At 29.1% G+C, this 18,179-nt stretch overlaps 1 protein-coding gene across 1 annotated transcript in view; it reads right to left on the reverse strand.

Moving 5' to 3' along the window:
* LOC113363123 (ras-related protein Rab-37-like) overlaps positions 1–18,179 on the reverse strand; it is a 249,991-nt gene that overhangs the window by 32,571 nt on the left and 199,241 nt on the right. The window contains exons 2-3 of the mRNA XM_026605606.1: positions 8,371–8,604; positions 4,250–4,360 (exon numbers count right to left, since the gene is read on the reverse strand). Coding sequence (XP_026461391.1) covers positions 4,250–4,360; positions 8,371–8,592 — 333 coding nt within the window. The 5' untranslated portion in view covers positions 8,593–8,604. The remainder of the gene's footprint in view (positions 1–4,249; positions 4,361–8,370; positions 8,605–18,179) is intronic.

Below are 18,179 nucleotides of genomic sequence, written 5' to 3' on the forward strand. Positions count from 1 at the left end.
AAAAAAAAATTAAGACGATGTTTATGGAACTTTTTTTGGCGATATATACCATGGTCTTATAGAACTTACTGAAATATTACGGCCTTACGACAAGTAGTTTATTTTAAAACTTCATCAAAGTTTGAGAAAATGAGTATTTTTTTTGACGTTTGTTAAAATTAAAATTAGACGATTCACTTGGTATAACGATAGAGTACTTGGTCTTAATAAACTTAATAAATCATTAAAGTCCTACGGAACTGGTTCAATTAAAAAATTATTGATTATTGAAAAATTTGCTTTTAAAAAATACTCGAGTTTGTTTTCGTTTTCAATTATGTGTAAATCCACTCGGAATACTTTCAATCACTCATAAATTAATTCATTTTTATGATTAAGTCGATTTTACACATATCGGGAAGTTCATGTAACTTGCCTCAAGGCTAAATACCAAACCAACTAGTTTTTAAATGTTATTACAATTTCAAAATTATATTGTTGATTTGAGAAAAACAGAAACCTGATAAAATTTCAGTTTTTTAACTGTAACTGCTTATGGGCAAATTGTAAATAACTTTAAATCTTTAAATATAACGATTATGTTCAGACATAAATGACTTTCTTAATCGTGACAACATATTGGCATGTTGTATTCAAAATCTATTTATACCAGTAGATAAACGATAAAATTATCTAAAATTAGATTCAAACAATTTTTCTGTATCTAAAAAAATTAAGCAACGGCAGGCTTAAGAGCATAACATAAATAACAAAAAATTAGTTTGTACAAAATTTTACTTTTGTATTCGTGACAACCTATTGGCAATTCGTATTTAAAATCCACTAGATTATAGGTAAAATTATCTAAAATTTATACCATTTATACATTTATATTTTTGTTCATGTATAATTAAATAATAGAGCTACAATTTACAATCATACATTTATGTTTTGAAAATAACAACCCTCAGAGCAAAAATCATATTTACCAACCCTCAGTGCACGTGGCTAACCAGATTTGATGTATATTTCTTAAAAAGTTGTTAAAGTATCTATTTACAAAAAAAACTTATAAATTTATTAACTAATTCATTTATTAAATAATTAATTTAATTCGTAAGAATATAATTGAATTAAATTCATTACATAATAACGTAAAGTGATACTTTGATATATATATATATATATATATATATATATATATATACAGGGTGTGTGTGAATAAATCTTTGTGAGATATCGAATATCAATTAATTTGAAAATTCCCTTTTCAATGGAACTCTCGAATAGAAATCCCCTGAAAGGAAGATATACAAATCTGTTCATAATATTCCTGTTGAAAGCGATCTGAATAATAGATATATATATATAAATATCGTTATATATATATATATATATGTTGAAAGTATATATATATATATATATATATATATAATATATATATATATATATATCTATATATATTAGAAAATGTATTTATAAATACCTAATACATCTTCAAATCTGTAATAACTATTCGTACACTAAGGGCTTCAGTCGTTTCTAGAAGCTTTTAATAAAATTTGAACTTTCTGGTAATACTTTTACATATTCAAAAGTTTGTAACTTCGATATTTTATTAGATACAAAAAAATTAATATAGAGATATTTTCTCTATTATCTAACTGTATCAATAAATTTTGGATACGACTTACCAAAAGGTATAACAATCAACAAACAGAAATTTTGTCCGAACACAATTGTCTTGTTTAGTAAGAAATATAAGGCAATAATTAGTTTTGATGGTTTGTAACTTCTTTATTTTATTGATAAGGAAAAATATTTTTCTACGTTTAAGATATTTTCCTATTATTATCTAACTGTATAAAAACATTTTGGATACGATTTGACAAAAGGTTGTTACGATTAAAAAATCCAACATCTGTCACAATTTTGCCTCATTTTTGGTTTTAGTTCACTTTATGCATCAGAACTCAAAAACTAATTACTGTATCTATATACAGTTTTCTGGTATATAAAAGCTAATAAAATTCTTTACAACCTTGCCATACATCATCGTATTACAAAATTACAATGAATGTGCCAAAAATGCATTAGGACTTGATGAACCCTAAAAGTTGTCATAATAGACATTCTAGTGTTAAATGATTATTTATTGCATATTAATTTATCTATTAATTATTATTAATTTTTTTTATACATTTAATGCAGTTTTATATTTATCGGAAAATCGAAACCACAAAGTATTTTCCTTTGAAGAAAAAAGAAAGCATTTCCAATTTCTTTTTGAAGTTTTAACTTCATTGTTTGTGAAATACAATGAGGTCGAACTTAAGATCCTTTTTTCCTTTTTTTAAAGGAAAACTGTATTAGTACGATGTGAAAAGTTCAAAGAAAAATATTAAAGGATATATATATATATATATATATATCCTTTGGCTTCATCATAACAATTAAAATTTTATGTCATATTTATTTGTGACCTTGTAACTCACGATTTAGTGGAGATAGTTCTAATAATTTTTGGTACGGGAAGTTCCAGCAATTTGCCTTAAGGCACGATGCCATGCACCACTAGTTAGTCTTCTCTTTTATAAGAATTGTAGTATATGAATTTATATTATATATATAAAATATGTTTTCATTTTTTAATCCAATAATTAGTTCAGAAGAAATTTTTGTTTTGCCAACACCAATTTATATATACATACATATATATATATATATATATATATACATACATATATATATATATATATATGTATGTATATATATTTGTATTTATATTTATTTAAGAAAAGTTGGAAATGTCAACCGTGAATTAAAAAGTAATCAATTTTAATTAGTTCTTTAATTATATTAAAAAACTTTCTGAACGATGACGAGACAAAAATAATGAAATTATAACAAGATCTTTCCTCTGTATATATACATATACAGTTGTTTTCTTTTGCTTTTTATGAGTACACCGAGTTGCTGTAGGGCATTATGGTGAAAGACAATATTGTAGATTATTTAATTTTGTACAAATTTGTCGAATACATTATTTGTATTAATCGAATGGTTCAACAGTTTCAATATATGTATATAAAAAATAAATGTACAATAATAATAAATCAGGCACTTTGGATCATAATAAAATATTTTCAATTGCGATTTTAGGATATATCGAGTTGCCCTATAAAAAGGCAATTTTTTAATTCAGGAGGGCCAATTAAAATATGACACCATTTTAACCCATTCGCTTTGAAAGTAGATATTTTAAAGAAAATTATACTCGGGTTTAAAAATCAATGTTATGATGAAGATTATTTATATGTTCTGTGAGCATTGTTTTATGCTGATTCTTATTTTTTAAATTATTTCTATGTTGAGAAATTCTTTTGTGTAAATTGGCTAGTTTAGCCTTTATATTATACTAGATGACCCAACAGACGTTGTCATGTACCCACGTCTACAATTCAAAAGTTCCAATTTTTTTAATATTTTATCCTATACTTTTTAATATCATATTTGATGTCCTGCCTTTATGATTCATTTATGGTCTTAGCATAAGCAGTATAAGAAATTCAGAAAAAAAATAATGTAATATCTGCAGTAAAAGAACAATATCACACTTGATTTTACCACACAACATAATTACTTCAATAATTTAGTCTATAATTTTCATATTCTCGTACGATATATTAGTTGCTTTCTGGCAATTATAATTTCTAAAGTACATTTTTCTTACTAATAATTTAATGCAATTTTGGACTCATTGCGTTATTTATTAAACTGAATTATAAAATTTCATCTGCCAACATATACCGTTGACTATATCTTATAATATTTTAATCTCTGGCACATCTGAACTGCTTTTTTCGGCAATAATAATGTAGACACTACATTTTTCTTGTATATTATAATCTAATATTAACTAGGCTCATAACTTCATCTAAATTCAAATTTCAAGTGAATTGGCATTTCTAGCAGATGACAGTTCAATTGTTTTCAATGTCAAACAATGATAAGTAGTTTTTACGTAATTTTTGCCATTTATTTCTACAATATTACTATAGTTTAATCCAATATACAATATACTTATAGTTCACTAAATCTTAAGAATTTCCTTTGACAAACTCTAAAAAGAATTATCAAAATCCGAATAACCGTTTAGGAGAAGTATCAAATCATACACCCATACAGAAGAATTTTATATATAAGATATATATATATATATATATATATATATGTATATATATATACATAAATAAATATAAAAACTTACCGTGAATCCGATTCCAACTGTTGCACTGAAGGTTCCTTGTTGGAACTTTCCAGTATCGAATTGTACTAGTAAAGAAGTTTTGCCTACGCCACTGTCTCCTAATAGTATTGTCTGAAATAATAATAATAATAATAATAATAAAAATATTAAAAATAAAAATATAAATAATAATAATAATATTATTATTATTATTATATTTATATTTATACATTAAAGAGCCAATTCTCCGGTAAAGTAGAAACGTTATGACAACGCAGTATTACGGGTCTATATTCGTATGAGTTGGTAGCAACGAACTGTTAAAATGCTGTGTATTTGGTGAGCGATCAGGCGTTTTAAACATAAAACCTGAGGTCCAAAACCACAAACGTTAAACAACCTTTTGGTCATAAGTGCAACTTTCTGGTGTTTCATTGATAACACATACGTGAAGTTAGGTTTTATGGTTAAAACGCCTGATCGCACAGCAAATACATAACTTTTGATGGTTTGTTACTACCAGTTCATACGAAGATTGAGCCGTAACATACTATTTTATACGAGAATGGTCTCTATTAATTCTTAAATAATTATGTCGCCATCTAGCGATAAGCTTGTGAAACAAATAGCAATTTCTGATATGGTTAGCTTGACCGCCATATTGGTTTTAAAAGGCTTCTTTTAAGTAAAATTATTTAGATTTGAATATTAAGAGCTTTAGATCACACTTTTTGAGTTAATTATTATATTGAACTAGTTGGGTGTATGGCATCGTGCCTTAAGGCAAATTTCTGGAACTTCCCGTACCGTAACGAAATGTTCGAGGAGTACTGAATGTTTTGAAATAGATTATTATTAATATTGTAACATTGTCTAATATTTATAAGAATAATATAAACTGAATTGCAAAGTTGAAATTATTTGTTCAAAAAATATTACAACTTTAGTCAAAAACTAGTGGTTTATGGCATCGTGCTTTAAGGCAAATTGCTGGAACTTCCCGTACCGTAATGAAGTATTTGAGAAATTGTAAACGTTTGCTAATATATTATTACAAATACTGTAACTTTCATTATTTTTGCTAGCTTTTGTTATATCTGAGCAAATCAAATGTAAATCATCAAATCAATTTATCTCCGGAACATTAACAATCGTCATTTCATTTCGAATTCAATTTAAAAAATAATTGCCTAATTTACACAAAATTGATAAAGCGCTCCCGTATAGTCACAGTCTAAACGCATTTGCAGATAATTCTGTGCGACATTTTCACTTATACTGTTCTTAGCTCAGCGGCATTTTCACATTTTTCAATAGTTTTCACAAAATTGGAAAAGTGCTCCAGTATACGTGAGTGCAAAAATTTTCATTTTCGATCTTCGGCCCATTACTATAACTACCCTACGGGAAGTTAAAAAAAAACGTGACGAACAGACATAAAGACGAACATGTTGGTTGAGTTCTGGGACAACCCTGCACATGTATATTGGTAAATACTTTTATATTGGTAAAAAAATATAAATTGAATTTTTAAGCAAAATTTATTTTAATTTTCTTAGATCAACAATACCTATTTTGAATTTAAATTATTTAATAAACTGCAAAACTTGTACTCGTGGCTGCAAAAATTAAATGCTGAGGAATGTCACGTACTTCTTTTATTTGCCGTGAATAAAATAATATTTAAAGAGTTGTTATAAGGATAAAAATGCACTTTATACTGTACCAGTATCAAAATTGTGCTTGCGATTATCATATAACATGTATTTCTTATAAGATACCAATACCATACTCACGTATGCCTAAACCTTAATTTTTATGTTGTACGCCTTTTAACTAACTATATAGTACGCCTAATACGCCTACTACCCTATATACGTAATACGCCCAATATTATTCCGTATCTTACACCTATAATGTTTCTTACACGCTAATTTTTCCGAACCCTACCGGGAATCGAACCCGGACCCTCTGCGTAGAAGGCAACGACCTTAACCACTAGACCACCGTGGCGCTACGATTTGACGTCTTTTTTCGCGTGTCGTCTCGTCGCCGTAGTATTAATTACTTAATTAATAGGTAAAGGTACCGCGGAAAAACAATGCGTCCCTTAATATATTATTTGTGGGGAACCCAGTAGAGTAGTGGTCAAAGCTGTGGACTGCCACGCGGTGGTCCCGGGTTCGATTCCCGGTGCGGGCGATAGACAATAGAGTATACGGTAGAGACAATAAATAATAGATAAGCGTAAAATATAGCGTTTAAATAGTAGTATGTAAGGTTTGTAAGGGGTAAAAGATATGTAGGTGTATGTTTATATAATAGGTTAATAACAAATAATGTATATATATATATATATATATATATAATGGCGTAACCAAATTTTTGATGGGTGGGCTCGTTTTTTTTTTTTAGATAGACAGCCAGTGGTCTTGGTCTCGTTAGAGATATTAGCCCATATAATAAATATATATTCATGAACTGTATATATATATATATATATATATATATATATATATAATAAGTATATAATATATATACTCGTATATATATAAATGTAGGAACTGATGGTCTTAGGTATCGTACGGTATGATTAGATAGGTAGTAATCAGATTTAAGTCCTTTAACGTATTGTAATAGATATTGGCTACTTTTATATAGAAAAGGAGTGCGCGTAAGGTTCATTTGCAATTGAAGTAAAACTTATTTGTTACTGTACAAAGTAGCAAATTTAAGTTAAGTAAAAATAAATATATCATATAACAATTTCGAATAATATTTATTAGTGTCAACCATTATACACATTTATATAATGTGTATAAGTATGACTGTATACTTCAAGTATGACATAATCTGTTTGTCATTGTAATTAGCATTTAGAAATCAACCTTCATTAGAGAAATGAAGTAATTGCTGATTAATAACTTCTATAATATTCGTTCACACAGTGGATTATGTTAAACAACGCCTAAACAAATATTGTTTTCGCAACTTCATTCATCATGGAATAATTGTGTTTGAAGAACTTCATGTAATTAAAATGAAGTGAATGATCCGTGCACCCGAAAACGTGACTGGGAATTTGTATCCATACATACATACACACACACACACACATCCATTTTTCTGAGATATGCCAAAATGTTCAGAAACCTTCAAAACGTCGAGAAATGTAAAAATTTTCAATTTCGATTTTCGGCCCATTGCAATAACTTACCCTATGGAAAATTAACAATAAGTGTAGTTGTTTATCTTCTAACTAAAAATATGTTCTTAACAAATGGTGGAAAGCATGTCGTTCCAAAACGTGGACGATATATTATATTTAACAATCAGCTTTTGACACTGAAATTGGGAAAAGTATGTGGGTGAGAGAGAAAGACTGATGTTTGGTCGGCGTTTTTTTTTCAAAAACCGCCGACCGATTTCAAAAACCGCTGTACCGATTTCAAAAATTTAGAAGCCTCTTGTTGAAACTCAAGAAAAGAAATCGTCATGATTAGTTGTTTATCTTCTAACTAAAAATAAGTGTGTGTGAGAGAAACTCTGATGTTTCTTCCACTTTCTGTTTAAAATCGGCTGTACTGATTTCAAAAATTTAAAAACCTTTCGTTGAAACTCGATTAGAACTCGCCATGATTAGTTTTGCGAGGACTTGGATCGAACCTTCTATCAACAACTGTGCCAAATTCAGATTCAGAACGACATATAACGTCGAAACAAAATTAACAAGTCGGTGATAAAACCATAAACTTCTCCAAAAAGTTAATAAAAACAATTATATCATATTTATATAAATTAAAAAAATGTTTTATATCATCACCTTCATCAAGTGATACGTTTGGAGCATAGTATGTACGGATCGGAGACATGGACTATAAGAAAGGCCGATAAGAACTACCTCGAGAGTTTTGAAATGTGGTGCTGAAGAATATAAAGTGGATAGATAAAATAACAAATGAAGAAGTCCTGAGAAAAGTGGGTGAAGAAAGGACTCTACTGAGCACAATTCTGAAAAGAAAAGGAAACTGGATCGGACCTCTTTTGCGAAAAGAGTGCCTCCTGCACGACGTCGTCGATGGTAAAATAAAAGGAACAAAAGGAATGGGAAGAAGAAAAATGCAGACGATTATTATCATCACCTTATGCACTTTATGTTCCTCCTCAGTCAAAGAATATTTTTTCGGTTCTGCACTCAGCTCACCACTAGTCCTTTCAGCCAGGTGCCGAACCAGTTCGGCAGGCGGTTCGTATCCCGGATAACCGGTCGGTGACGGATTCGTACCCTTGCCATATTGACTGGTCGCCGGAATCCTAGATGGCGTAAGTGTTATTGCTTCGTCTTCGAAGACATCATCACTCATACTGTCGTCGGCCTAATAAAAAAAAAATTTGATTATGTGGTGATAGAAAATAAATTATAGTAATAATAGAGTAACATAAGTGTAGCACCAACAATTAATAAAATTTGTTGCCCTCTTTAAGAGATCAGAGACATGGACTCTAAGAAAGATAAACAAAAATTACCTGCAGAGCTTTCAAATGTCGTACTGGAGATAAATAATAATAATAATAAATGGTAGTCTGCCCGAAAGCCGGTCCATGGTGCGAGAGCCACCACAACAAATAATTCCCTTGTCCCTTGTCTATCATTCCCATTACCACTATTGCCCCTACCCCCATTTTTTACATGTATTTTCCTTTCCGAACTAACTGTACCATGCTCCTGATCCTGCGCTTCGGCTTTCAGTTCCCTGTATTTTCTCTTCTGGCGTAAGTCGCCAATCATTTGCATTCTTCTTCTTTCCTTTCCTTTCATATTCTATTTTACCCTCGACGACGTCGTGCAGGATGCACTCTTTTTGCAGAACGGATCCGACCAAGTTTTCTTTTCTTTTCAGGATTGTGCTCAGTAGAGTCCTTTCTGTCTACCACTTTTCTCAGGACATCGTCATTTGTTATTTTGTCTGTCAACTTTATCTTCTCCATCCGCCTTCAGCACCACATTTCAATACTTTCCAGGAAGTTCTTGTCGGCCTTTCTTAGAGTTCATGTCTCCGATCTGTACAGAGCTATGCTACCTATTTTATTATTATATTTTGAAGACAAATTGTGAAGATAAAGTTGACGGATAATATAACAAATGAAAAAGTGGAAAAATTAGAAGAAGGAAGGAAGCATTCTAATTACAAGAAGTACCTCAGATTGACTCTTCTGGAATTTCGATGAAACTTTATATTATGATGGAGTTGATAGTCAAACTGAACACATTAAAATATTAGAGGCCTAGGAGAAGTGGTTTAATTGTAAAAATTAATTGAAGTTTTGAAAAATAGTACTGGTAGAGACACCGAGGCATATTGATACGAAACACTGTAAATTATAATATATAATAAATAATTTTTATAATTAAACCACTCCTCATAGGCCTATAATATTTTAAGGTGTTCAGTTTAACTATCAACTCTATCACCATGCAAAGTTTCATCGAAACCCCAAAAAAGTAATCCTGAGGTCCTTGTGAGCTCGATCATGAAACGAAAAGAAAACTGGTTTGGACCCATCCTGCGCGATGTCGTTGGCGGTAAAATAAAAAGGAATGAAAGGAATGGGAAGAAGAAGAATGCAGATGATTGACGACTTATGCGAGAAGAAAAAATACAGGAAACTGATAGCCAAAACACAGGATCAAGAAACATGGAAGCAGAAGTTTGGAAATAAAAATACATAAAAAATGTAAAAGGGGGGGAGGGAATAGTGGTAATGGGAATAATAGACGTGAAGTGAATCATTTATTTGTGGTGGCTCTCGTACCATGGACCTGCCTTCGGGCAGACTACCATTCATTATTTTTATTTGTCTCCAGTACGATATTTGAAAGCCCTGCAGGTAGTTTTTGTTTGTCTTTCTTAGAGTCCATGTCTCTGATCCCTTAAGAGGTCAACACCTCTCTTGTTGTTGGTGGTATACCTATGTTACTCTATTCTCACTATAACTTAAGCAGAAGTTTGGAAATAAAAATACATAAAAAAATGTAAAAAGGGGGGAGGGAATAGTGATAAAGGGAATGATAAACAAGGGTAAGTGAATCATTTATTTGTGGTGGCACTCACACCATGGACCTGCCTTCGGGCACCGATAATAATAATAATAATACTGAGTTCTTAGGAATGTTAAATAAAATTTTATAAATGAATTGAAGAATTTTATCAGGTTGATAATATTTTAATTAAGTGATAAAGCAAATTAATTTAGCTTTTGACTTAATTAAATTTCGTATCTTTTTGTATGATAAAGAGAATTTATACATACATACATACATACATACATACATATATATATATATATATATATATATATATATATATATACATATACATATATACGAAATTTGTTATAAATTTTGTTGGAATTACAAAAGCAAAAATAAAACTAAATTACTAAAGTCGTTGCATTTTTTTTATGAAAGTAGAGTTTTGTTAATAATTTTATGCAGATTTCGATCACAATTTTCAAACATCGAAATATATTTTTTTAAAAAACTTAATAAATTATTGACGTAGTTTTACATATACATTATTTAATGGTTTAAATGAAAGTTAACTTTTTTTTCCAAATCTAGAGAAGTTTTGTAGACTGTTAATTTATTTTTAAGCAAAAAATTACTAATTGGAAAAACAAAAGCAAAAAATTATTAATTGGAAAATTTAAAAAAATAATTAGATTGAGAAATAAAAAATTATTAAAAAATAATTAGATTATAAAATGTTTTCAAACAATGATGAATTTTTAAAATTAAACTATTTGTGTTAGGGCCGTAATATTTCAGTATGTTCTATAAGACCATGATATCTATTGTCAAAAAAAGTTTCATAAAAATCGCCAAAAAATTCTTTTCAACAGGTGATTACAAGAAAACGGCTCGGTCAATCTTTACCTAATCAGTATCATTCCCAACTAATATATTTCCAACAGTATTTGATTTTTTAAACTCGATTCGGTAGTATACGCTTGAATGTAGACAAAAAGTTCAACACTTTTTCCCAAATTACAAAGAAACGGTTTGGCAGATCGTAGCACAAAACTGGCAAACGATAGTCCTCATTGAGAAACATCGAATGGCTTTTAAATTTTTGAAATCAGTTCAGGCGTTTTTGAAAAAACGTCGATCAAAGGTCTAATTTAGACAAATGCTAAAAAAACGACATTAATTTCTGCAAACTTTGACGGATTTTTAAAGTTAAACAACTTGTCGAAGGGACGTAATATTTTAGTTTGATCTATAAGACTATGGTATCTACCGTCAAAAAAATAATAATAAAAATCGCTGACAAAAAATTTTTTAACACCTTATTACAAGAAAACGGCCCGGCGATCTTCACCAAAAACTAATCAAGTCGATTCCCAACAAATATCTTTCGAACGGTTTTTGAATTTTTAAAATCGATTCAGAATTGCGGGCTAAAACGCGGAGGAAAAATTTTTCACTTTTGTGCGATTCACAAAGAAACGGTTTGGCCGATCGTAGCGCAAAACTGAGAAACGATAGTCCTAATCGAGATATATAGAATTGTTTTTAAATTTTTGAAATCGGTCCAGCCGTTTGTGAGAAAACGTCGATTTAAGGTACAAAATCTGTTCACACACACATACTTTTTCCAAATTTGGTCTCATTCGATTCAGAATGGCTTGAAACGTCGAGAAAACATAACATTAGCGAATCAAACTTTTGATGAAAACATAAACTTCTTCTTCGGGAAGTTAAACATAATACAGCTTCTCATTGTTTTTTTTTTTTTTAAAAAAAACTGTTTTGTACAACATTTTATGCAGGTTTTTAATTTTTCAGACAACTTTCCAAAATTACTACTTTATAAAAAGTTACAAACCAAAAACAAATCAATTAAGAATTTTTTGAGTAACGAACTAACAAAAGGAAAAACAAAACTAAACATACTAGAGTCGTCGAAAAAAAAATTAAAAAAAACAGTTTTGCAGAACATTTTAAGCAGATTTTAACATTCTCAAACAATTTTCCAAAATTTCCACTTTACCAAAAGTTACAAACCAAAAACCAAATCCAAACATATCTAACTCACCATATTATACACCTCGTGTACACCCTCGAAAGTAAAACTTCAGTAAAATAACAAACACATTTAACAAACTTTCACATCAAACACTTTCACATCTTTCAATTTATCTAATTATCTTTATATATCAACAATTAATTAAATTACTATTTATTTAATTAAATTTAATATTGTCGCAGCTGTCAGGCACCAAAACAATCTGATTTTGAGGTTATGTTCAAAGTTGTAAAATTTGTGTTCGCCGATCGATGACGTAAGATGGCGTGCGCAGACTCAGACGAGTGACGTCACGACAATATATATATATATATATATATATATATATATATATATATATATATATATATATATGTATATCCATATATAAATGTATTAAAATGCACTTTATGTGCTCGTAAAAGCATAGTAATGAGATTATATTAAAAGTGAGGTTATATAACAATTTTATGTGTTACATATATTTAGCTACAATAAAGCTGTGCTTTTTGATAATAATACATGATACTCTACCCGAAGGCAGGTCCATGGTGTGAGAGCCACCACAAATACATAAATCCCTTATCCTTCGTCGTCTATCATTCCCATTACTACTATTCTTCCCTACCTCCCCCTTTTTGCATGTATTTTTCTTTCCGAACTTGTGCTTCCATGCTTCCTGATTCGTCTTTCAGTTCCCTGCATTTTTTCTTCTCGCATAAGTCGTCAATCGTCTGCATTCTTTTTCTTTCCATTCCGTTTAGTCCTATTTTACCCTCGTTCAAGAGGCACTCTTTTTGCACAAGGGGTCCGATCCAGTTTCCTTTTCTTTTCAGGATTAGAGTCCTTGCTTCGTCCACTCTTTTCAGGACTTCATTTGTTATTTTGCTGTACTATTTACGATAACATAAATACTTTAAATTAATTATTTATATGACTTTATAAAGACTATCTGCATAAAGACTGCTATCGCTGCTACCCGATACCACAATATGATACCATTAATATGAGGTAGTATGTAGTATGATAACAAATCCATGTTTCATTTGAGGGTTTGGAGTATAAATTATTTCAGAATAAATATTTTACAAGTAGCATAAATTCTACATACAATTTAGTACAAAATGACGTTTTTATAATTTTAGTAAACTGCTATTGCTGTTGCCTAATCTAGATTATATGAGAATAAATTCCACATATAATTTAGTACAACAAGGCGTTTTCATAATTTGAATAAACTGATATTGCTGCTGGCTAATCTAGGTGATATGAGCAAAAATTCTACATATAATTTATTACAACATGGCGTTTTTATAATTTGAATAAACTGATATTGCTGCTGCCTAATCTAGATGATATGAGCATAAATTCTACATACAATTTACTACAAAATCTGGATGGCATTTTAGAAATATTAACGAATCTTTTTTAGTTTTAAAGGTATAACTACTTTTAGAATACACAACTTTTACAAAATTAGTTAGACACTTAGCCTCTATATAAAATTTGCAAGAAAATGGCGTTTTGCGTTTTTGATCAGTTGCTATTGCTGCTTCCTGATGCCACCCCATATCCTGAATATATGTTTTTCTTCAATTTTTAAACTATTAGCCTTAAAGTAAAAAAATAACAAAGTTATATTAAAAATTTAGGTTCTCAATTAAATTTTCTACAAAATGGCGTTCTTATATTTTTAAGAAACTGCCATAGCTGCTTCCTGATGCCATAAGATATCAGAAAACGTCAATAGAGTTGATGGATTTATGTTTTGGTTGAGATTTTAGATTATAACTTCGATCTGAGTACGAAAATTTACAAAATTATGTTACGAACCAAAATTGTACAAAATGGTATTTTTATAATCTTACATAACTGCTATCACTGCTTCCTAATACCACGTGATCTTAGAACATGTTACTGAAACTACTCTAAAGACAGAACAAGAGTTGTTTAGCTAGATTTTACATAAAAAATTTTCGTTTTTTGGAATTTACCGTAGGGTAAGTTATTGTAAACGTCCAAAAATCGAAATTGAAAAATTTACATATTTTTACGTTTCAGAGGTTTCTGAACATTTTGGCGTACCTTTGTTAGAAAAGATGAATCTGTGTGTGTGTATATATGGTTGGACAATTTTTCGTCCACGTTTTCGGGCGCACGGATCAACCGATTTAAATAGTTCAAAAAACATTCGATTCCTATTAATAAGGAGATGTGTTGATTAGTTTTTGGCAAAGGCAAGTCCAACTGTTTCGGAGATACAAAGCAAAGAGTGCAGAAAATAGAAATCTAGTTTTTGAGAGGACGGAGCATCCGATTTGAATGATCCAAAATCATTCAATTTGTAATGATGGGGAGAAATGGTGATTAGTTTTTGGCAAAAGCAGGTCTAACTGTTTTGGAGATACGGAGTTAAATGTGCAGAAAATGGCAGTTTTTGAGAGAACTAAGCATCCGATTTGAATGATTCAAAAAACTTTCTGTTATGTTGACAAAACGATTATTTTTTAGAGAAAGAAAATGAAATTCTTTTCCCAAAATATTTCTTGAATATTTCATTAAGGTACGGGAAGTTCCAGCAATTTGCCTTAAGGCACAATGTCATACACAATTTATTTCACGACTAATTTTTGTTTCTATTTAGTTTTTCAAGTATAACTATTTATACGATTGAAAATATTAAGAAACTTTGTTAGAAATATAAATTCTACATTAAATTTCTAATAAAACTATGTATTTAAAAATTTTGTACCTGTTAAAAAAATATTGTTATAAATTTTCTTTCTCCAATTTATTTTTGAGAAATTTATTTCACCCATAATCTATGTTTTTGTTCAGTTTCTTAAGTATAACTTTTCCTACAATAAAAATTTTGAAAAACTTTGTTAGAAACATAAATTCTACATTAAATTTCGCAAAAACTTGTATATTTAAAATTTTTGTAACCATTGTCAAAACATTTTTATAAATTTTTGAATTTCGAATTTATTTTGTTCTGTTTACGATCGCATCTGACAGGTGTTTGGCACGCGTCGGAGGGAACAGAAAAACGTATACATATATACATGTATATATGTATAATATACATATATACATATATACATTGTATATATGTATGTATACAAATATACATACATACATATATACATGCATACATATATACATGTATATAAATGAAGGGATCCTTTCCTATAGCAGATGTTTTCTTCTGGCCGGCAAGCTGTTGCTTTTGCTTGAATAGAAAATATATTTGTTTGATTTTTTTTTAATAAACGGCATAACCCCGTTAAGACGTTTATATCTAATACGATTTCCCGCATAATACACCACTTTTTGAAGCAAAATTAGGGAGAAACTGATTCGAAAATCAAACTATTTGTTCAAAATTTGTAACAAATCAAAACTTTCCCAGTAAAGTAGTAGGCCGACGCAGTAAACAGAAGTGTGTAGATGCGTCATTTAAGTAAGGATATACAAAATTGTACTAAAATTTAGGTTTGCTTTGTTATTATCGACAAATTTTAAATTTTATATATCTTATTTTGTTTAAAATTTATCAGACTTTGTAAAGTAGTATCCCGTTAAGACGACTATGTTTAATACGTTTTCTCGCATAATACGCCATTTTTTAAAGCACAATTAAGAAGAAACTCATTCAAAAACCAAACTATTTGTTCAAATTTTGTAAATAACCAAAAATTTCCCAGAGAAGTAGTAGGCCGATGCAGTAAACAGAAGTGTGCAGGTGCGTCATTTTAATCAGGCAATATAAAATTTCCGTTTGCATTATCATTATCGACTAATTTTAAATTTTATATATCTTTGTAAAGTAGAACCCCGTTAAGACAATTATGTTTTATACGATTTCCCGCTTAATACGCCACTTTTCACAGCATACTTTTGTCACTTTTTTTACCAAAATTAAGAAGAAAACTCATTCAAAATCCAAACAATTTGTCTAAATTTTGGAAATTTCTCGGAAAAGTATTAAGTAGTAGGGAGGCTAGGGGCTATTTGTAACAGGGGTAAGTAGTAACAAGAGTTTTTCAATAGGTCTTGAATGATATTAAATTATTGTGTCAGTCAGGCAATATAAAATTGTACTGAAATTTCGGTTTGCATTATCATTATCGACTAATTTAAAAATTTATATATATTATTCGGTTCAAAATTTATCAATCTTTGATCAGGTTTAACAATTTTTGTGATTGCTAAATTAGTAAAAAAATCACACCTGGAGTTAGTTGAAACAAATCCTTGGGGCTAGTTGTAACATACAAGAATTAAATACAGATTTAAGTGCAAAAATTTGGGTGGAATTAAATTAAATTGTGTTCAAAGAACTTTCAAACTCTCTTTGGAAAATATTAAATATTATATATCATTAGAGAGCACATTAAATTCCTGAAAAACCCTTAATAATGAAACTTTAACAAAAAATTGCAATATATAATAATAATATAATATTTGCAATAAAAAATATCATTTTTTTCCAAAATATAGCAAAAAAGTCATTTGATATACGTATAAACAAAAAAAAACAATTTTATGTGAAAGTACTAGCGTAATTTTTTCAAACTATGGAACATTCCTTTTACATTTTTTCTACAAAGTGATAATATTTATATACTATTAAAAAGTACATAAAAAATCCTACAAAGTTCTTCAACTATAGAAATATCACTTTTTGTAAAATATAGCAAAAAAATCATTTGAAATAAAAATTAACTCAAAAATATGCACTTGAAATCAAAAGTACAAGCGTATTATTTTTGCAAATATCTTTAAAACTTGTTCTACAAAGTAATAAAAATTATATATTGTCAAAAAGTACAATAAATTTGTTTTACAACCATATAAGTATAAATATAACATTTCATAGAAAAATAAAGCAAAATTTGCATTTTAAATTTTGATTTTAACAAAATTCACCAAGACTTCACGCGCAGTTTTTGAAACTTTATCAAATAACTTTTGAATTTGTTCTAAATTTTATTAAAAACTAGCAAACAGGGCGAATTCCGTTTCACCACCAGACGGTTTTATTTTATGTAATATTTTATTTATTGTATGTAACATTTCGTTTGGTGATTAAAAGATGAAGAAAACAATTGCCTACTGTTGAAATTAAATAAAAATTTGCATAATACACGTGTTTGATTTGATGGTTTCCAATTGAAATGTTAGGAAACGAAAAACTAATTTTTTTTTACTTTTTTTGCACAATTTCACAGTGAACACAATGCCGGTTTATCACATGAAATTAACTGAGCAGAGAACAATGAGTAGCTGTCAAACAAATGAGTAGCAATCAAACAAAAAATATGCTAAGTACATGCTAAGTATCAAAGATGACTTAGTAGTAAGTAAAAAAAGAAAATATATTTTCCGCTTTTCTGTTGATTTTTTTTCAATTTTCTTAGCTATAAACCTTGCGGAGCCCGAGACCATTCTAACGAATTCAAAATAGTCGAAATCGGTTCGTGCGTTCTGGAGTTTATATCGTCAGGAAGAAAAACCCGACTTATTTTTATATAATATATTACATGCCATCAAAATCCACATAAAGTTATCTAAATAGCATATAAATACAAATGTCATTTTATAATGAAAAAGCATTAAAGCTTGTATTTTAAATGTTAATTTTACAAAAATGCTCCGAGGCCACACGTGCATTTGTTGAAACTTTATCAAATAACTTTTAAATTTGTTCCAAGTTTTAATAAAAATTATATGCCATTAAAATCTACATAAAATTATTTAAAAAAACATAAAAATATGAAAATTATTTTGTAATAAGAAACATCAAAACTATGTTAATTTTACAAAAATGCTCTAAGACCGCACGCGCAAATTTTGAAACTTTTTCAAATAACTTTGAA

The sequence above is a fragment of the Ctenocephalides felis genome, unplaced genomic scaffold (assembly GCF_003426905.1).
Source record: "Ctenocephalides felis isolate EL2017-DRISC unplaced genomic scaffold, ASM342690v1 CF-g0.4_SCAFFOLD_00845, whole genome shotgun sequence".
NCBI lineage: Eukaryota > Metazoa > Arthropoda > Insecta > Siphonaptera > Pulicidae > Ctenocephalides > Ctenocephalides felis.